General features: G+C 34.4%; 1 protein-coding gene across 18 annotated transcripts in view; it reads left to right on the plus strand.

The window, feature by feature from the left end:
* dock7 (dedicator of cytokinesis 7) overlaps window positions 1-23,277 on the plus strand; it is a 76,502-nt gene that overhangs the window by 47,347 nt on the left and 5,878 nt on the right. For 7 of the 18 annotated variants that reach the window (XM_056460053.1, XM_056460048.1, XM_056460051.1 and 4 more), the window contains 10 exons: window positions 4,494-4,547; window positions 5,002-5,098; window positions 5,175-5,309; window positions 9,335-9,487; window positions 10,132-10,290; window positions 10,369-10,469; window positions 11,314-11,506; window positions 11,599-11,742; window positions 13,551-13,682; window positions 17,411-17,425. In XM_056460053.1, the coding sequence (XP_056316028.1) occupies window positions 4,494-4,547; window positions 5,002-5,098; window positions 5,175-5,309; window positions 9,335-9,487; window positions 10,132-10,290; window positions 10,369-10,469; window positions 11,314-11,506; window positions 11,599-11,742; window positions 13,551-13,682; window positions 17,411-17,425 (1,183 nt within the window). The remainder of the gene's footprint in view (window positions 1-4,493; window positions 4,548-5,001; window positions 5,099-5,174; window positions 5,310-9,334; window positions 9,488-10,131; window positions 10,291-10,368; window positions 10,470-11,313; window positions 11,507-11,598; window positions 11,743-13,550; window positions 13,683-17,410; window positions 17,426-23,277) is intronic. The other 11 variants (XM_056460055.1, XM_056460057.1, XM_056460060.1 and 8 more) reach the window with 3 other exon arrangements.

Genomic DNA, 23,277 nt, shown 5'->3' on the forward strand with positions numbered 1-23,277 from the left:
GTACAGCTGAAACGTGTTTTGCTTTCAGTGACCCTTGCTTTGCTTTAGATCTGAATTAAAACCCCTTCCCCTCTCGCCTCTGTCCTGCTGTCCTCTGCTGGTGATGGATTGGTCTGGATGCAGTTCTTACTGATCACAGTCTGATACTGACCCCAGACCGGTGTGTGTGTGTGTGTGCTTAGTTGAGGGATGAAGTAAGGTGTGACGTGGATGCCACTATGATGTTTTAACCTGCGTGTTTGTTAGAAAAATGGCTCTTAAGCCTTTCAGGTCCAGGATTTAGATGTAATATTCACTCTAAACTAGTAAAAAGATGCAAGCATTAGATTATATCCTTTTTTTTAGAAGATTAAGGCCTTACACTGTGTATTGCGTTATATGAGAGTTGTATTTTATAGTATATCTGTTTTATTCTCTTTACAAACAGTTTGTAATAGACAAATAAGTTGTTTAGACCAGTGGATCTCAACTTTCCTCTATTAGGTAATTAAAACAAACAATATAATGAAGCATATATAGTTTAGTTCTATTATGTGTTTAAGCATTTAAGATTCTGCATATTAACTAAACAAAAAAAAGAATATTTACAAATGTTGACTGCTGCATTCTTTAAATATTAATTTTATTTTAGATGGTAGGCTTTTGTTATGCATAACTAAATAAAAAAACATAAAAAAATTGTAAGATAAAATATTATTAAAACTAATGAAAAAATCTATTATATTTACTCAGCAATACTAAAATCATTCTGCTACAAAATAGTATTTGTCAGAAATATTTTTCAATTATTTTATGTACGTCATGCATTATTAGAAAATGAATGACAAATGTTTTTAGGTCATGCATTATTAAGAAATAAATGGATAACTTAAGAGGATGAAAATGGAAAAACCTTTGGCAACCTGAATTTCATTATGTAATATTTGCAGTTAAAACACATTTAAATTATATTATGTTATTATATTTTTTTGATTGTTCTGCATGATAAATGTGCTTATTTAAACTCATCTTGATCCCTCCACCCCCAATTGTAGAAGTGATTAGTAGGTTAAGCCCCATTCGGTTGTGGACCACTGGTCTTCATTTTTTAGTCTTATTGAAACCTTTTTTCAGGGGTTGCTGTTTGATACCACTGAATAACAGGTCATCTATATATCCACCCTCATTAACTTCTATTAGCAGTTTCTACCTTTATCAAAGGGCAAAGTGTTTGGCAGTGTGGGTGCTTCTGTTTATTTAACCCCTTTTCAAACAAATCCAATTGATTTGTTTGAAAATTGGAATTGGATTTGGAATTTGAATTACCATTACTTTTTAAAACACTGCTCTTCCTCCTGGAGGCCTTGTGTGCAGATATTGCAATATTAATTGTCATGTAAAATAAAAAAAATTGTTTTAGGGTTTATCATGGTAGTGTTGAAATAATTGTTTTGAAAAATTGATTCTGCATTGATTTTGAGATTATCAAAATGTATCGCTATTGTCTCTTGGATCAACTAAGAAATGTTTTTTTTTTGTTGTTGCTTTTATTATATTAGGTCGGAGAGGTGTGGAGGGAGGATCATGAAAAGGTCCAGGAGTTGGGATTCAAACTTAAAAATCGCAGCACAGTTGCACTATTTTGTCTGTTTGTTTACACAACAACAACAGTGTTTTTGAGACTAAAATCGCATAAACCTTGTCATGTCTGTGTAAACACCTGAAAATGAAAATGAGGAGATCATACAGCAAATTCTACATACACATCAGTAGGACTGTGCGATTTGAGGAAAATATCTAATAGCGATTTTTTTTTTTTTTTTTTTTTTTTTTTTTTTTTTTTTTTTTTTTTTTTTTTTTTTTTTTTTTACAGATATTGTGATTTCGATTTGATTTGCGATTTCAATTTTGTAGTCAAGCTTCAGCTCAATATTCTGTATCGTAGCTTCTTACTGCTAAAATGCAGTGAGTGTTAGTTAAAAAAGGAACTGAAAAGGTATTAACTAACTCCAACTTTTATTCAAATTTGTTTATAAATATTCAGAAATGAAACACAAATTTTTCTCCAGAGCAAACAGTCGTGAGTTATGGCGTTAGTTATCTCCTGGTGCCTTCGTGATGTTTTTTTTCATATGGTGTAATAGCTGCAAACAACACTGAAATTGTACTTTGCTGTTGCTAACTACTAGATAGAGGCACTGGCAGTGTCACTGGCAGTACTTTTAGTTGACTTTTTAGCAAGACGCTCCTCATATAGCCGCATATGGTGGCTTTTTAGGTGCTGGTTGTTGTATTTCCTCGTGCTGTGGCAACATTTCTGCGACAGCTCTTTCAAATTACCTGTTTTTGTTCGATGCCTGACTTCATTGGAATCATCCTGAATCATTTGCGTAAAGGTACTGTTTACTGAAAAGGTGACAGCACCAAATACTGTCCTGGGATACACAATACGTGTTTTTGGCTGTTTTTGCGAATGTATAAACATTTCAAACTTTTTGTGTAAGCGTGAAACTTTTTTAAAACTAGCCGTAGTTATGGACTACTCTTATTATACACTCTACATTATAATCGTAATCTTATAATTCACTATTATTATTTTATTTAAATGTTTTATTTAGGTTAAAGTTGTTTTAGGGAATTGGATGCAAGCAGAGTATGGCTGTTTGTAAAACCTACAGCACCATCTGCTGTTAAAAACTAAGCTCAGAATCGATTCAAGTGAGAGACCATTTTGAAAGTCGCAAAATCAATATTTCAAACTGTTTTTCCCCACAGATCTAGTTTACCTACTGTAAATAATCATCGTTAAATGATCATCTTTAGGATCATCTTTAAATGATGATTCTTTCATTTTCGATTAGTTAAAAAAGATAATAATAATTATAATAATATTAATAATAATAATAATCAGGGCTTGAAGGGCCACACTTGTGGCTAGTAGATTTCCAACATTACTAGCCATTTGCCATTTTCACTAGCCACACTTTTCTTGTTGGGAAAATATAATTTATATGTATAAATTTGACTTTGACATGCAAAATTTACTTGATTTAGATGTTGTGTTATGTCCACATGCCACCTCATTCATTTCACTTCTAGTGTGTATTGTGTATTAGCTTGCTCAGTGTGCATGAGCACATGGGTTGTGTCGCATTGCAATTAGTTTTTATTTCACATGACTTTTCAGGGCTAAAAATTAAGGATTTACCAAATTTATCTCTGACAACACCAAATAAGTATTTCTTAGCCACAAATTTTTAATGTGCCAAAACAAGGAAAATATAGCTATATAGGTGCACTTTTTAATTAAAAAAACCTTTCTTTAAAATAAAACAAGACATTTAAAAAAGAATTATTGTCATGTATCTAAAATACAGTAATCGAGACACTGCTCGCTGCAGAGCCATTTGAGCTCTAGCAAGGGGGATCTTGAGCTCTCGCTCCTCCTCCTGTAAGCTGTTTTAATGTGTACACCCACCCCTAACCATCACTCGTAGAAGAAGCGCAAGGAAGGAGCTCAAACTCTCCCTTGCTGGAGCTCAGCTCTGCCTAAGTGACTCTGCAGTGAGCACCATTTGGGGCAGTAATCTGCCCTGGCTAAAGGTCCCAGATCACCTGTTAACTATACATAAATGTGGAGTTAATCTCCCACTAAAGCAAAGTTATTGTAAAAAACTATAATTAAACTATATTAACAAAAATAACTGTAAGTAGGTGAAAGCAGGTTAAACATAACGTGTTTGATAATGAAAGGATGATCACGTGCACACGGTTAATGTTAGGCCTGTTAATAATCTGTTCAAAGAATAATTCAACTGAAAGCAGTGACTGCTGCTGCTTACTAAGGAATATGTGTATTTTTAAAAAAATCTTGAGCATTTGAAAGCAGCAGGACTGTGGGTGCACGATCATCGCTCTTTGTCCAGTCTATTTCAAAGAGAACCGATCGCACCAGTTGCGTTCCCTTTAAGCACAGTTGCTTCGTGCTAGTAAACGGGAGCATGCTCGCTTTTTAACAGTCGCGTGCATCACCTGTGCATGCGAGTGGTCATTCTCTCGTTCGGTATTTACCTGCTTTCTTTTGGTCATGCAAACACAGTTATTTTTGTCAGTCATGCTACTTCTTGATTCTAAGATCACATTTGCACGAATATTGGGCCATCCTTATTGTCAAACCCTGCTTTTAAGAAAATAACCCTTTAAAAATTATTTCCAACCAGCCAAAGTGGCTAGTGGAAGTGGCTGTCTTACCCGCCAGAGCTGAAATCTACCCACATTTGGCGGGTGTTAATGTCAAGCCCTGATAATAATGCGTGTACACAGTGAATCTCCAGGTGCAAAGTTGCAGTTTAAGAAAATAGTATCACACCACATTTTCCAAAACCTTTTAACAGCAGACCACCCTCTCTGCTTCTAACAATAATAATAAGTCTATGACAGGGCTGTGGCTTCCTCCTTCTCTATAAAGCTTTGGTATAGGGTTATGGTACAGTTATTTGTGTGTGACCATACAGGTTTAAGGGAACCCTACTGCGCAATGGAACAAGCCAGGAGCCCTTCTTAGTTAGGTTTGTAAGCTTACTAGGATATGCTTACACATTTACTATCATTTTAAATTGCTTAACGTCTATTATGCGTTCAGGCTGGAACTTAATTTGTATCATTATTTTTAGAATTTTATTTGATTTCACATGTAAACACATTGTACAAATATCTGTTTGTTTTATATTTGTTTATTTATTGCATTAATTTCAAATATAAGACATGAAGATTGTAGTGGAAAGAGTTCAGATTATGCATGTATTGATGAAAGTTGAGATTAATACTTTACACTGGAAAGGACACAACCATGATGGAGTCTGTACGAATGGAGTTTATAGTCTGTATGCTGAGGACAGCGCTCCTCAGTATACACTCACTTGAATGCTTGTGTGGAGATTGCTGTGGCATTCAAGGATGCGTTCGCTGTTGTACGTTGCATATTGCACCATTTTAACAGTCCATTGCCTCATTGTTTGTCAGGACCAGGGCCGAGCTGGAGCATGAAGCAATTATCGATGGAAACCTGGCAACTGAAGCTAATCTCATCATATTGGATACGCTAGAAATAATAGTTCAGGTAATGATTGGATAGCCACCTTCAGTAATTGTGAGTATTTGAAGACATTTATTCTGACTGTTATTGTGTCATGTAGACCGTGTCAGTGACGGAATCCAAAGAGAGCATTCTGGGAGGCGTTCTGAAGGTCCTGCTACACAGCATGGCATGTAATCAAAGTGCCCTATATTTGCAACACTGCTTCGCTACACAGAGAGCTCTTGTGTCAAAGGTGAGTGAACACTGTTTAGGTCAGAGACTGGACTTTTGTGTGTTAATACCAGTTAGTCTCTAGGTTTCTCTCTTTGGCCAATATGGATCAATGAATGATATGATTTTTTTATTATTATTACACTTCAGCTTCATATCTTCTGACCACTCAAATGCTCTCTAGAATCTGAAGTGCCCCTCACTCTTTAAGATATGGCTTAAATTGGTTACGTATTCGCTTGTATTCAACATTTACATCTATAAGAAAATTATAAATAGTAGCTGACACTTTGCTGCAGCAGATGCAGTGATATTATGCAGATGACGTGTGATATTACTTAGCTGTGGACTAGATATGCACAGATCAGCTGAAATGTCATCCGAGGCTTCATACTAATCATTCACCAGCCATCTGCACATATAATTTTATCTGATATATGTATATGCACCCGATCTGCACCCGATCGTCACTTTAATAATTCTAATTCTTTGTTTTAACTATGCGTGGAACGTTCTTTATTAACAGCCGATTCAGTGAGCTAATTTGTGCATGTCTGATAGTAAAATGATGTGCTAATCGTAAACCGTTTTTATTTAGAAATACAAAAGTTTGTCTTTAGAAAACATTTTCTTTATTTTTTAAATAGATACACAAAGTAGCCTAAAAATATCAATAATATAAATTTAGCACACACATGTTGTTTCATATTTGAGGTACCGGTCTTGTGGCTTACATATACATACAGTGCTTCACAGATGTTGCATATTACATATTTCGACTTCCTGATTTGTCCTTAAGTCGCTAGAGAGGCAGTGAGGGTCCTTTTAATTTGTGACGCGCTGATGGCTGAGACAGACACGCTGAGCCCAAGATGTTTTAGCAAAACTTTATATATAGTTGAAATATGACGAACAAAACATCAATTTGTGGGTTAAATACCTGTTGTCTATGGAGCTGATTATTGCATTGTATAGGGTTGTTGCGTGTGGCGTTGTTGCGGTTGCTGTGGCGGTCAACAAAAAGTACAGCTACCCCACTCTCATTCTCTCCTCCTAACACCTGTGTGATTGTGCACGCGCTTTATTTGCTCTAGCAGGTGCCAGGTAGGCCCACGTGACTCAAAACATTAAATGTCACTGTGAAACCCTAACTAATCAGTATACAAGTAAACATTATAATTAAATGAAAAGAAATATGGCTCCTATATTACATATCCAGCACTTGATTAATCCTCGTTAACAACTTCTCTAAAATGCTCCCACACTGCATTTTTCTTTCCTTCCTTTTGTTTTGTTTTTTACTCTCCCTTTTAAGTTTCTCTAAATTTTTGCTTTAACAAATGGACCTCCACCACACGCCTATTTTTTGTGTAAAAAGTTAGCGTGCAAATTAGGGCCTGTTTGCCTGATGAAAAGTGCATTGAAAACACATTCGTATTTTACAGAATGTGTTTAAATAATATAAAGCAAAATCATTAATAATTATTCTCATCCACCCGCGACCCATTCGCAATTAAAGGTGCAGTAGGTGATTGTCTTCAGAAACATTTTTTGCTGTGCAGGTTGAAAGTCTCTTCACATTCCAATAGTAATGATTAAAGTAAATGATCTAAATATATTTATATGTATTTTTATATTCTGTGTAAGGCATAAGACTAAAATATGTTCATCCAATTAAATATTGTCGGACCGACAAATAACTCCCAAATAAATCTCAAACAATTACGACAGGCATCTCAAACTGTCTGTCAACAAATTTAAATTTGAATTTCTGCGCAGCCTCTTTAAGCAGACAGATACGTCACTCACGCACACATGTGAAGCACGGATCTACAGCTGACAGAGAGACATCAGGCAAACTCTGCATCAACCTGAACTTCTTTCTGAAAGACCAACATGGCCTTGTATCCATGAAAATAAATTGTTTCTGAAAGGGCTTCTGCCAAAAATGCATAATCAAAACTTTTCTAAACCCTGAATCAAAATCGGAATTACTTTTGCACGCTGAAATATTTCTTTTAGACGGGTATGTTTTAAAACTATGTTAGCCACACAATGTAGATTGTGTTCTGGTTTATGAATGGGTTTAAATGCACGGACATGTTGTTCAGCCACTGAAAACGTCCGCCAAAAGATTGGCTATTTTCAAATTCATGGAGTACCTTTTACAGCATCTGTAATATAGTCAGTTAAATAGACTTAAGCTTTCGTTTAGTTGTTCAAGTGAGAAAGGAGCTTAAACAAGCGATGTACGAGGATCAGCGAGCACAATTGTAAATGAAAAGTCACTCGTAAAGTGTAATGTAAAAAGATGACAGGATATTTCTGTTTTTAGCACTCCTTTTTTTCTGATCTAATTTTTATTTAGTTTAATAACAAAACATAAGTAAATGTGCTCTTCTGCCTAACCAGCTTTACTGAGGTGAAGTTTGATTTATATTCACACATTCGCTCATTTTTGAACAGTGACAGGCTGTGACACAGTTTTAGGAAATATAAATCCTGCACCCACAGGCCTGTCAACAACTAAGGTTGATAAAGTGCGTGTCTCCATAGAGTTTTCTAACTGGTGAATGACATGATCTAGTGTTATATCTAATCAGTGCGTGTTCGCGCGTTCATGACTTAAGGAGGCGTGGCTTTGGATGGCAGGGGTGGGTCGTAAAATTTCTAAGCTGTTTTGCTAATGCTAGCATTCTGGCAGATCACCTACTGCACATTTAATCATGATGTATTTTTTTATTACCCGACCTGCGCATTATCCGCAGTGCCCGCGCATATAACCGATTTCCGCCCATCACAACTGTGGAGTGTTTTCAGGCGCTGCGTAATATGATTGTGCCTGCTGCAGTCATGGTATAGCAGCAAAGTTTCCAGCCACATTGACTTTTAATTTCCGGTGGGTCTAGGTACATGATGTTACTACAGATGTGTCGAGCTTTAAAAAGGGAAATTATCTAACTTTTTGAATTTTAAGTGAGATGCTAATGGTCTAATCTAATATAAAAGTTCTTCCATCAGACCCAGAGATTGGCTGAATAGATTTAAAAAATAGTTAAACTCAACTCTAGGGTGAAAAACTTAACTCTAAAACTCGGTCTTTAGCGTTCCTTTAAGACAAATAATTGTATTTCAATAGAACTCTGGCCCTAATAAAAAAATATTTTCCAACAGCAATGCTTTAGGGGACCTTTGAGCTGCATTATTGTTTGATGACCGCGAGTTAAGTTGAGCTTTATAGTCATTCCACTACATACAGTGGAACGAAATGTTGGATATAAGAGCTATTTTAAACCTATACATAAATGTTGGGCTAATAGCCTAATAGTTAAGTGCGTGGACATATAGCACCATGGTGCTCGCGGCGACCCGAGTTCGATTCCCAGCTCGACCCTTCCCCTCTCTCTGCTCCTAATACTTTCCTGTCTGTAACATCCACTATCCTATCCAAATTAAAGGTGAAAACCCCCTGAAAAATAATTATCAAAAAAGAAAACCTATACATAACGGAGCTGTAATCTAACTATACTAAGTACTAACTATAGATACACTATAAATAAATATTTAAACTATACACATAACCCGAGACACACTATACAAGTACTTTTACATAAGACTGAACAATATTGTGCAAGATATTGTGCAAAAGAAGTTCCTTAAGGTTAAAGAAAACAAGTAGTGTGACATGATTTGTGGTACATTCACAGGTAACATTGTTTTCCTTTTTTAGTGTAAGTAGTTGTAAGATGGAGTAGAAGTAAAGTGTCCAATGCATATAGAGAGAAGAGTGTTTCTACAGGTGGTTTGTCAAGCCCACTCGCCTGTATGAAGCACACTTCAGAAATGCCCAATGTTTAGATATAGAGTAATTGTATGAACGTGTCTGGTACAAATGCGCACTACTGGTGAAAGGTGTCTTGGAAGGTGTCAGAGAGTGGGTTTTCTACTGGTGGTTTGTTAAGCCAACTTACCTGTGTGAGGCACACTCAGAATTGCATAATGTTTTGAGGTTTAAGTACCTTTTGTCATGAAGTGTTGTGTGTTCAGTTTCCAGAGCTGCTGTTTGAGGAGGAGACGGAGCAGTGTGCTGACCTGTGCCTGCGTCTCTTGAGGAACTGTAGCAGCAGCATAGGCACCATTAGAGCTCACGCCAGCGCCTCTCTCTACCTCCTCATGAGACAGAACTTTGAGATCGGCAATGTGAGAAACATTTTAACACACTCTGACATACTTTTATAAGGTTGCACTGTATTTGTGATGATGATGATGATGATGATTTAGACATTATATTTGTGTTTGGATTAATATATAAGCATTTTTTCTTCTCAATAACAAATGAAGTGTACTTGTTGGTGCAGATAGCCTGGTGGGTAGTGCACAGGCATATTGTGCTGTTGCGCTTTGGGTGTCCCAAGTTTGAGTTCTGGCTTGTGGACCTTTCCCAGTGTCACATGATCCTTCAGAAGTATTTCCACACAAATATTGACATATATAGCTTTATTTTAGTTTTCATAACTTGTTTGATGAATAAAATGTTCAAATAATATCTTTACTGTCACATTTGATTAATTGAATGCATTTTTTGCTTAATAAAATAATAAAAGTATATATCGGAAAGACACTGCATTTTTAATTGAATATATTTGAGTAATATATGCTTTTAAATTAACTTGTGTTATAAAAATATAAGTATTAGGTATATAATTTAACATTCACAGTGTGTTTATATGTTTAAATATTGTATAAATGACAGGTCTTATTTGATAATCATTCATTCTTATACAGTATTTTGATCCTTTGGTGGTCATATGAGGATTCCTCTTTGTTTCTCCTCTCTCCTACAGAACTTTGCGCGGGTGAAAATGCAGGTGACCATGTCTCTTTCATCGTTGGTGGGAACATCTCAGAACTTCAACGAGGAGTTTTTACGCCGTTCGCTCAAGACCATCCTCACGTATGCCGAAGAGGATCTAGAGCTCAGAGAAACCACCTTCCCTGACCAGGTCAGCCTCGACAACCTGTCAATCACCAGCTGTTTATTAGTCCCTGATGCAAAACACTGACTTGGGCTTTGATTTCAGGTTCAAGATCTGGTGTTTAACCTGCATATGATCCTGTCGGACACGGTAAAAATGAAGGAACACCAAGAAGATCCAGAGATGCTAATTGATCTGATGTACAGGTATTGATTATTATTTATTATTATTATTATTATTATTAGTAGTAGTAGTAGTAGTAGTAGTAGTCTTCTTCTTATTATTATTCTTCTTCTTATTATTTTTTTTTCTTCTTCTTCTTCTTCTTCTTATTATTATTATTATTGTTATTATTATTATTATTGTTATTAATTAATAATAATAGTAATATAATAATAATAATAATAATAATAATAATAATAATAATAATAATAATAATAATAACTACAAATTAACTTGAATTATTAAGTTACTATTTAAAATGAGAAATTTACAGTTAATTTATTTGTTTAGTTATCAGATGCTTATATCAAAAGTGAAGGAATGTAATCTACAGCTAAATTATAAACTACTGTTTCAAATAAACAGGATCAGAAATTGTTTCAATAAGTGTTTTTTTTATTCATTAATATAAATATAAAAAAATCTTTATTAAAATATTTAATATTTTCATCAAACTTTGCTGAAAATATATATTTTGTGGTTTTATGCTGAAAATTCTGTATTGCCTTCAAAGGAAAAATACTACTTTAAAATATGTTAGTTTGAATTGTAATAAAATGTAATATATTGTTTTATTGTTCTCCTTAAAATTAAAAAATATTGATATTATTAATAAGCTTTTATTCTTAAAAAATTCTACATTTTACCAACCCTAAATTTTTTTATGATAGTGTAATTTCTGACATTTTTATTTCCTTTTTTGAAAGTTGAAATAAAATTGAAAAAATACAAAGACCTGGTCAATAAGCTTCACTTGCAAACTTAAAGTAAAATCTCAGTTCTCTCCAGCATTTTTCAAAACAAATATCTGCTGTCTGTTATTTACAGGATTGCTAAAGGCTACCAGACGTCCCCAGACCTACGACTGACCTGGCTGCAGAATATGGCTGGCAAACACTCAGAGAGAAATAACCATGCAGAAGCAGCTCAGTGTTTGGTCCACAGCGCCGCCCTGGTGGCTGAATACCTCAGCATGCTGGAGGATCGCAAGTACCTGCCTGTGGGCTGTGTCACTTTTCAGGTTCCGACCACTCTCAGTGATTCAGATAGTGAAGTTTCAGTGATTTACTTTTAGATTGTGATATATTAATGAGGTTCTTTGTCACATTGCAGAACATTTCCTCTAATGTGCTGGAAGAGTCTGCTGTGTCGGATGATGTTGTGTCTCCAGACGAGGAGGGCATCTGCTCGGGGAAGTACTTCACTGAAGCAGGTTTAGTTGGGTTGCTGGAGCAAGCTGCAGCCTCCTTTTCTATGGTGAGTTCTTTATTTTAGCTTTGGCTGCATTTTATTATGACTTTTATTTTTTTAAATACATAATCATTTCTATATGTACTAAGATTCAGTGATTTCACTATAAATAATTTGGTAATCGTTTTGTTTTGAGGAGATATTTACTATGAGATTTAACATACCTCATTTATTTATTATGGCTTGGTTACATTCAGATGTTTTAATTTCATCATGATAAAGCAACTTATTTAATATATATGAATCTTTTGTGACATATTAGTGGATTCTTTTTTTACTACATAATATTTAAAAACTTAATAATTAGTCATTTGCTATGTATTTTAAATAATGTTATGGTTTTGGATATATTATTGGAGATGTAAATTAAACCAGTGTTTAGTTACTTATTTTTGGTTTTTTATTTATTAATAAATAGTTTCTAATGAATTTCCAGATAGTCGCTGATAAAAAATCTTGCGTATTGTACTGATTCACAAAAAAAGTCCTAATATTCAATATTAGGTGAGATTTCCCAGTAAAATAAAGATGAAATTAACTGTCAAATTTGATGATGCTAAATAGAAAACATATCAGTTAATCCTTTGTATCCCTTGTATCCCTTGCATTATTTCTACAATAGAAAGTTTGTGTTATGTAAAATATTATTATTATGTTATTATTAATATTATTGTTATTATTGTTGCATTGTTGTTTTTTGTTTTTATCCTGCCATTATAAGACTTTTGAATAATATCGTATTTTAAATACTATTGATAGCTAGTATGTAGTAATAAATCTATAAATAGTTAAACTAGCACAAATTGTTAATATTATATATATATATATATATATATAGAGAGAGAGAGAGAGAGAGAGAGAGAGAGAGAGAGATTGGGTTATATTTTTTATAACTGTATTTTTATATGTTTATGGAATTATAAAGCTATTTTATTATGTTAGGTTTTTATAGCGTTTGATGTTTTTTTTTGTTCTTGTTGGGTCTGATGCAACGTAATTTCATTCTGCATAACAATTTATTGTAATGTTTTGAATGACAAAAATAAAGGAAAATGAAACTGATATGCATGTTTATATGTATAAGTAAATAACAGAATAAAATGTTTATCAAAATAACAAAATCGATCAAATGCCAAAAAGTTTAATTTAATGGATTAAAAAAATACTAATTTAGAATGTATTATTTTAAACAAAACTTAAATACTAATTGTAATGCTAAAGAACATCACATAAACACAGGTAAATAAACCTGTTTTGGTTTAGATGTAGTAAACTGCCTACAGATAAAATGTGGCTAAAGTTAACTTTTTTCTTTCTTTTTTTTGTATTATTATTATTATTATTATTATTATTATTATTATTATTATTATTATTACTACCACTATTACTATTATTAATACCATTGTTGTTATGATTTTTTTATTTATAAATTTTTCTTACATTTAAATCAGGATAAGACATAAAATAATCTCATACTCAGAATCACCTCAGAATTAAACAAATATTTCTAACCTGGCTCAGAGGAAGATTATTAAAGGATCATACAAAACGTCTTCATATTTAAATAGACATTAAAACCCAAAATGCTGTCATACTTCATTTATCATGTTTTGTTAGAAAGTGTGACGTGCTATTGCAAAACAGGCACCGTTTTAGGAAATTAGCATCCCAAAATTATTCAAATATATACAGTACATTTACAAATATATTTTGAATACATAATGGGCAAAAAAAACAAACTGATATGCCATCAAATAACATTACATCATTTATTTTATAGGGCATCAGCCACTCTTATCATTGTTTCTCTCCAGGCTGGCATGTACGAAGCGGTCAATGAAGTCTACAAAGTGCTCATCCCTATTCATGAGGCCAACAGGGATGCCAAGAAGCTTGCCACTATTCATGGTAAACTTCAGGAAGCTTTTGGCAAAATCGTGCACCAGGTAAATGCTTATGTTAAACTAAATAATTCTTAAAATAGATGCTCCGTTTAGCCTCTTCACGACTGCAAGCAGTGTAAGACAACTGGACTTTGTATTATTGCCCTAGTACTGTAGTACAAAGCAACAGTCAGCCAGTTGTCTACATTGGCAACATTTTTCTTGTGTATACAAACAGACGTGAGTTCTGTGTGACACGTGAAAGAGACTTTGAGTTTACATGACTGCGTGACTGTTTATCTCGTCTGTGAGAGTTCATGGGCAATATCAGTAAAATTCACACTAAAAATGATAACCCTTATTAGCTGCTTTGATCTTTAAAACCACTAGCTGATTTAGCTTGGAATATTTCTAATTTGCTGTAAATATTTCTTATTGTTTAAAAGCTGAGAAAAAAAAATCACCCCAAATATGATTCCAGCCAGTTTTTTTTTGTAACTATATTTATAGATATGGCATAAAGTCTGCTGTTCTCTTAGAATTTGATTTGTTGTTAATAGTTATTATTGTTGGTGTGAATGTATCTTGCTCATACTGTACAATAAGTTGACGATTTGTGCAAAACCACAGATTTCATTTTTGTTTTATACTTGACGCTTGCTTATAAAATTCCATATAGATAAATGTAAAAGGAGGTAACCAGACTATCATTCATACATAGGGGGGATTTTCTTTTGATCTTGGTATGTGAACAAGCGATTGCATAGCAGCATAAAACAATAAATAAAAGTGACAAACTCGCTACTGTTATAGAATCTCCTGGGGTACTGGCCAAAATCCATGGTCATCATGTACAAAAAAATTATTTTTTAAATGTAAAAAATCTAGTAATTTTATATTATTGCATGTGGTATGTACTGTAGGATTGAATAGTCTTTTATGGCAGACACAGTCTAACAAAATACACTACTGTTTACAGATTGGGATCAGTAAGATATTTCTTTTAATTATTATTGTTTTTGAATTAAGTCTCTCATTTACACCAAGGCTACATTAAAAAAATACACAGAAAAAGTAAGAATGAGAAATATTATCATCTAAAAAAAATCTTCTACTATATGTTAAAAAGTAGGTTCTTTTTTGTGATCGTAAAGCTGATTTTTATTTTCAGTGGCATTATTCCAGGTTTCAGTGTCACATGATAAGACGTTAAAGGGGTGGTCCAGAGTGTATTTTTAAGGCTTGGTTGTCTTTATAAGATGCAAAGAAATGTGTGCTCATGCTTCACTTGTAGAAAATCACGTTATTTTTTCATATATCCAACTTTGATTATATACAGCTACTCAGCTAACATGAAAATGACATATTTCCTCCTCTGAAAGGCCTGCCCTCAAGAGGCTGTGGTTGGTCAGCTAACATAATGTGCTGTGATTCGCAGATCGGCTCCATGTCACCAGGAAAAGCATCATGCCCCTTCAAGCTTTTGTGCTTGATGGATAAATATGAATTTGTAGCTAAATTGTTAGCAGCGCCAAACAGCATTTCCCATTGTTTACATTCTTGTTTAAGTCCTCGCTACAACATATCGTTAAAGCTAAAACTGTGCATGTAATTGATCAATTTTAACAAATTAACAGCTTCATTGATTGGAGGATTTTTTGACCGAATCTAGCGCTGAACTGGGAGAGATCCTAGAAGCTGTCCTTTGTCAAATGCTAGCTATATTTTTTTTTCTCTGGAACATAATTAAAATTAAGCTCTGTGGAAATAGCAGCATTTGGACGGCATTTTAGCTGTTTCCTGCTTTAACATTACAGCACCTCTGGCCACGCCCCTTTGCTGAGTGGTGTGTATGCACATAACCTGAAGCGCTTGTGATCTCACTAGCCTGGATGTATTTTTTTTTTGTAGTCCCCAAACTTCGTTCACTATAGGCTTTGCTAAGCTAACTCTGTAAAAGCCAATGTCTCTTTTTGCATTGAACTTTGAGCGTCTTAAATTCAGAGATGTTGTTTAAAACAGCTACATTACACAAATATATATTTAAATAAAGTTTAAAATGTGATATCGTAGTGGACCACCACTTTAATTTGATTCTCAGTTATTTCGTTTTTTTTATTATTATGAGTAGAATCATAAGTGTGATATTTATTTATACAGTTCAATTCAATATTGCGTGAGTTACAATTTAGACACAATTTCATTCTTGAATGAATCTTTTTTTTTTTTTTTGCACAAATCATTTGAGTGAATGATTTCAATAATCTATTCATCGACGACCACCTGCATAATTTCTAAATGCATCACCTGTTTTAAACGAATCACTTGAATGATCTATTAATAATCAGTCATTAAGAAAAGGGATTTGCCACTGCATACCACCATATTTAACAAGCCTAAACCAGCCAAGGCTCCTGCCCTGCATAAAAACACATTCAGATAAATGGAATCTAATTAGCGTCTAATAATTTCCCCAGCGCTGCTTAAATTCTTAGATGATAGAAAGTTAAACTAAACATATTTTGATTTAATTTTAGATATTTTATCAATATTAAAGTGTTTTTTAGCTAAATTTCTAAATATCTTAATGCATCCTTGCTCACTAAAACTATTCAGTGCATCCGGAAAGTGTTCGTAGCGCTTCACTTTTTCCACATGTTTTTAATGTTACAGCCTAATTCCAAAATGGATTAAATTAATTTCCTCAAAATTCTACACACAATACCCCATTATGACAATTAAAAAAAAAAATTGAAATTGTTGCAAATTTATTAAAAAATTTAAAACCTGAGAGATCACATGTACAGAAGTATTCACAGCCTTTGCTTAATACTTTGTTGATGCACCTTTGGCAGCAATTACAGCCTCAAGTCTTTTTGAATATGATGCCACAAGCTTGGCACGCCTGTCTTTGGGAATTTTTGCCCATTCCTCTTTGCAGTACTTCTCAAGCTCTATCAGGTTGGATGGGAATCAATGGCGTACAGCCATTCAGATCTCACCAAAAATGTTAAATAGGATTTAGGTCTGGGCTCTGGCTGGGCCACTCAAGGACATTCACCGAGGTGTTATGAAGCCACTCCATTGATGTTTTGGCGGTGTGCTTTGAGTCATTGTTCTGCTGGAAGATGAATCGTCGTCCCAGTCTGAGGTCAAGAGCACTCTGAAGCAGGTTTTCATTCAGAATGTCTCTGTACATTGCAGCATTTATCTTTCCCTCTATCCTGACTAATCTTCCAGTTCCTGCTGCTGAAAAACATCCCCACAGCATGATGCACTGTCAACCCTGGGACCTTATATAGACAGGTGTATGCCTTTTCAAATCATGTCCAATCAACTGAATTTACCACAGGTCAACTCCAATTAAGCTGCTGAAACACCTCAAGAATGATCAGTGGAAACAGAATGTGCCTGAGCTCAATATAGAGCTTCACGGTAAAGGCTGTGAATAATTATGTACATGTGATTTTTCAGGTTTTATTTTTAATAAATTTGCAACAATTTGAAAAATCTTTTTTCACATTGTCATTATGGGGTGTTGTGTGTAGAATTTTGAGGAAATAAATGAATTGAATGCATTTCGAAATAAGGCTGTAACACAAAAAAATGTGGAAAAAGTGAAGCTCTATGAATACTTTCTGGATACACTGTAAATTACTTTACCCAAAATCATAATGTTCTCAAACTCTTGAACAGTAGTGTATGGTTATCCATAAAGGTGAGTCTGGGTTTCTGCAGGGGGCGATTGTGAGCTGTTTGTTGATTTGTGCTGTATTCTCTCTGTTACACAGAGCACAGGCTGGGAGGTAGGTGCTGAACTTCATGGTTAATGCTTGGCCCATACGTGCAAGCTGTGGGCATTTATCATGACTCTCTTTTGCTGTGAATTTGACCCATTAACCTTTTTTATGGACGTTTTTCATTTCTTCGTCCATCCCTTCATCTCTTTATTATCTTTCCTATGGGACTGCTGTCAGTGGTGTCCGGACAGCAGCGTCCCTTCTCGTCTTCTCATCCTCCTCTCTCTTTCTCGAGGAGAAGCAATGTTAACATTGTCAGATTGACAGGCCATGCATGGGAGCCACTGTGACACTAATGACAAGATTTATTCATGAATGCGTCATTTCACTCCCTCGTTCGCCTCTCACACCGTTTCATCAGCACTGCCATCCATGTCTTTTCATCATGTCTCAGAAGCACAGGGTTCGATTTACACGAGTCTTGCTGACTATCTTGAAGAACGGTTTTGCTCAAAAATGAAATTCTTTAATTTTGCTCACCCTCATGTTGTTACGATCCCGTCTGACTTTTCCTTCTTTCATAAACATGTAGACATTTTAGACTATGTGTTGATTTTTAGATGATCGTGTTCAGTTCAGAGATTACAGCACTTTAAAAAAATACCAATGGGAAAAGTAAAAATACTTTCGAAACCAAAGATGCCTAAATAGTGAGCAGACACAGTGTTTATAGATTTAAAAATGCATCTATTGTGTTCCATTGAATAAAAATCGTTATACAGGTTTGGAATGACATGAGAGTGATATTTTACATGAAAAAAAATCTGAATTTTTGTTATCTCGTCAAATTATTCTTGATATTTCTTCTGAATGGACTTGCCATGGTGATCATCAGCTCTAAAACTATATTCACATGCTCAAAGTGATGTCCAATGACCTATTCTTTATGCTAGCTTTTGTTTAATGGCAAACTAAATCGATCCCTGAGTTCTAATTTACACCTGTTTGTATTACTAGTGTTCATTTTTACTTTTCTGCATGGCAACAACTCAACCGAAATTGTCCTGTGTACAGCATTAAACCAGGAATGCACTTAAGTGTCTGTTTAATCTTTTCAAGACCTTTTTGTGCCTGCTTCTTCCTCCTTGCATGTTTCTTGTTGGGTTTTAGTCTTTTTATGTGTGTATTGATTTATGGAGTTTGGTAGTATTGCTGTTTGTTTTGTGTATGTGTTTGTTTTGTTAGTCTTTCAAAGAGTTTCCTGGTTTCCTGATTAAAATGTTCTGTTCTCTCCTTTTTTATTTCCCTGGTTGCTGACCCCTCCTCTTCCCACTTTAATTATTGTGTCTTGTGGTAAGTTCATAGTTTGAGGGTTTATTTCTTTAGCTTTCTATGACTGAGCAAACAAGCACACTGAACCAGAGAGGGGCTGAACCATCTCAGACAACTGCAATCTGCGCCGCAAGATTTCCACAATATGGCGATATCCATTCTTTTAAATGTGCTAATTTGAATAGTTTTACGAGATTTTTAAAACTTGTTTTTTTTTTTTCATCCAGACTGACAAATAAGCTAAATTATTTACAACCATTTTAATCAAGCCTCTATCATTTAAAGCACAGTTATCAACATTTGAAGTGGGTCAACAGCTTTCTTAAAGTTGTTCACCAATTATTGAACAACATCCGTTCATGTCTTGGGACGATTTAGAAAAGTTTTTTCGGTCTGCTTCAAATGTTGGCTACTGTATGGAGCAGTTATAGTAATCTTACTAATACATGGTGCTTTACTTCAAAATGCAACAAAATTAACATGGACGCATCCATTTTTGGCTCCACCACTTGGTAAAAAAAAATAAAAATGTGTAATTTAGTCTGAAAAATTGCTGCTGTATTGTGTCCACATTGTAGAGGTTGATCATTAAGATTGAGACACAAACATGGTAATAATCAGTATATACTCACTGGCAACTTTAGTATGCTCACCTGCTAGTACCATGTTGGGTCCACTTTATCCTTCATAACTGCTTTAATTCTCAAAGTACTGGAGATATTCATCAGAGATTTTACAGCATCACCCAGTCACTGCAAACTTATCAGCTGCACATCCATGGTGCAAATCTCCTGTTTCACCACAACCCAAAGGTGCTCCATTTAGATTGAGATCTGGTGACTTTGGAGGCCATTTGAGTGTAGTGAATTGAGTGAATTTGAGTTTTGTGAATAAAAAAAACAGCTTAGGTGTGCCCCAAAAAATTACACGTTTATGTACTGTTCTATGCATAAATAACCCCAAAGATGTTTGTGCGCAAAATTCTCGGTGGATCAGCAGTTTCTGAAATGCTGCCATGTTTGTCACTTTAATTACTTTTCTTTCCCAACCTGATGCAGGTTTAAAGTGTAGCATTTACATGATTTAGTGTTGATGTCTACGTCGAGTTGTGATTTATGGCATATTTGCATTAATGAGCAGTTGAACATAATAAAGTGGCCAATGAGTGTAGGACTACCGTTTCACTACTTTGAAAATGATTAGAATTACCTTTTTTTCTAATATTTATAAATATTTTATCTTTTTTTTTATATTTCCCAAATTATGTTTATCAGAGCAAGGAATTGTTCACAGTATTTTCGATAATATTTTTTTCTTCTGGAGAAAGTCTTATTTGTTTTATTTTGGCTAGAATAAAATCAGTTTTTTTAAAACCATTTTGATCTCAATATTTTTTCAATTGTCTACAGAGCAAACCATCATTATCCAGTAATTTGCCTAATTACCCTAACTCAGTGTTTCCCAACCCTGTTCCTGGAGGCACACCAACAGTACATATTTTGGATGTTTCTGACCCATTAACTTCAGGTGTTGGAGTCTCTTCTGATGTTATAAGTTGATTCAGGTGTGTTTGATTAGGGAGAGGTTTAAAATGTGTACTGTTGGTGTTCCTTCAGGAACAGGGTTGGGAAACACTGCCCTAACCTACCTAGTTAACCTAATTAACCTAGTTATTATTATGTTTAGATATGTGTTGAAAAGAAATCTTCTTTCTGTTAAACAGAAATTGGGAAAACAACATATACAGACAGGCTTATAATTCTGACTTCAGCTGTATGTGTGGAATGAAAATATATTTTCATGAAAATTTGTCCATCAACGCTTGTTAGAGACTGACCAAAAACAAAAAAAAGAAGTCTGAGTATGGTTGGTCTGCTTTGGTTCAGCCCTTATCTGCACGTGACTGATACTTCACTTCCTGTGTGTAGAGCACTCAGACATGCTCCTGGCTCTCTACATATACACAACTATAATCACCAACTCTTTTTTTTTTTTCTTACTGTGCTTTATTTGCCTACCTTGTTTCTATTAACGTAACCGTTTCAGTCTGGCATCCTGAATTGGGCCACAGCGACACATTTTCAGCACTTGCTACATCATAAACGTTCTGTTTCGCTTCATTCTTTAACTCTTCTTTGGAGTGCAGATGTTGCTCACTTGCTGTTTAAGGACATCAGTTTTTCTTTGGTTGTTCTGTTATGTCCACCTCTGCTAACACAGTTTTCAGAGAAAGGTCTCACTTTGTTCAGAACTGCTTCTTGCTGCACTGTCTTTCATCTTGGCTCAAACTCTCCTGTTTTTCGGTTCGATTTTTGTGATGTGGAGATGCTTACTTCTCAGCTACTACTTTGTATAAAAGATTAAATGCATTAACCTACATATATGCAGTGCAATAATTCTGGGTTGGTAAGATTTTTAAGAAAAGCTGTCAAATATTAAAATAAATGGCAGTAACTTTAAATTGTAACAACATTTTATAATAGTTTACAATGTCGTTAATTACTGTATGGAAAAGCCATTGGCATGCACTGGCTCGTGATCTTTCATGATCAATTTTGTATACTTACTTTTGTTGTTCAAGAAGCATTTATTATTATACACTACCTGACAAAAGTCTTGTCGTTGATCGTACTTGTTAGAGCAACAAATAATAACTTGACTTCTAGTTGATCATTTGGAAAAGTGGCAGTATGCAGTTTTTCCGATGAATCATCTGTTGAACCGCATCCCAATCATCACAAATACTGCAGAAGACCTATTGGAATCCACATGGACCCAATATTCTTTAGAACTTAGTCAAGTTTGGGGTTACATTCAGAATGGGGGTGTGCAAGAAATCTGCAGAGTGGATGGCAATATCAACAGCCCAAAACGATCTGAGTTATCAAGACACTTGTGCTGCCCTTTACATTACAAACCACAGGAGAGGGCAAATTCTTCAGCAGGATAGCGCTCCTCCTCATACTTCAGCCTCCACATCATCAAAGTTCCTATAAGCAAAGAAGGTCAAGATGCTCCAGGATTGGCCAGCCCAGTCACCAGACAATGAACATTATTGAGCATGTCTGGGGTAAGATGAGGGCATTGAAGATGAATTTAAAGAATCTTGATGAACTCTGGGAGTCCTCCAAGAACGCTTTCTTTGCTATTCCAGATGACTTTAGTAATAATTTATTTGAGTCACTGCAAAGGTTTATGGATGCAGTCATCCAAGCTCATGGGAGTCATACACAATATTAATTCTTTTTCCACTGAACCATGACTTCATATTCTATACTGTACATTATTTCTGTTAAGTGACAAGACTTTTGTCTTAGCAAAGTCAGTCCTTACTGTCCTAATGAAATAATAAAAAATCAAGGCATGATCATGTTTTATTTTGGTTAAAAAAAAACACGTAATCTAGAGGCCCTTGCTTTTCATATAACCCACTTCTGATACCAAATGATCAACTAGAAGTCAAGTTATTAATTGTTGTTACTAAAACTTGCATAGACAACAAGACTTTTGTCAGGTTGTGTAAATGTTGAAAAAAGCTTTGTGTCCGCACCAAAAAAAATAAAAAAGTGTATATATATATATATATATATATATATATATATATATATATATATATATATATATATATATATATATATATATATATAGTTGAAGTCAGAATTATTAGCCCCCTTTTGATTTTTTTTTTCTTTTTTTTTTATATTTCCCAAATGATGTTTAACAGAGCAATGAGATTTTCACAGTATGTCTGATGATAATTTTTCTTCTGCAGAAAGTCTTATTTGTTTTGTTTCAGCTAGAATAAAAGTAGTTTTAATTTTTTTTTAAACCATTTTATGGTCAAAATTATTACCCCCTTTAGCTAATTTTTTTCCGACTGTCTACAGAACAAACCATAACTTGCCTAATAGGGTATACACTGAGCTAATATTTTTCCCATACTGATAAACTTCCAGTGACCTGTTATTGTGAGTTTTTTTCCATTTTATATGGTTCCTTTAACAGCATCGATGTTGTAATGCAAGTAAAATACATTCAGTTAAATAAACTTTGGTATATATTTAATTGTTCAAGCGTAAAGCGAGACAAAAAGCTGTTTACTCACACACGACCGTCAGAATCGGCAGGCTAGCGCAGAAGCTCCATTAAATATAATGGGGTAAAATAAATGCTCATTATAAAGACATGGCGGGGGAAATGTTATTTAATGCAGTGCTTCAAGTACAATCTGAGACTGTACACGAAGCACTATACACCGGGGGGAGGGGGTTGTGAAACGGGGGCTAATAATTCAGGGGGTCTAACAATTCTGACTTAAACTGTATGTGTGTGTGTGTGTGTGTGTGTGTGTGTATATATATATATATATATATATATATATATATATATATATATATATATATATATATATATATATATGCAATACATTTTATGGTCTATTTAATCAAATAAATGGCTTTGCTAAATGAAAGTATTAATTTCATAAAAATCTTACTCACTCCAAACTTTTGGATGGTATTATAAAATTAACAAACAATACAGAATGTAATTAATTAATAATAATAATAATAATTGAAAACACCCCA

This window comes from Danio aesculapii, chromosome 6, assembly GCF_903798145.1.
Source record: "Danio aesculapii chromosome 6, fDanAes4.1, whole genome shotgun sequence".
NCBI lineage: Eukaryota > Metazoa > Chordata > Actinopteri > Cypriniformes > Danionidae > Danio > Danio aesculapii.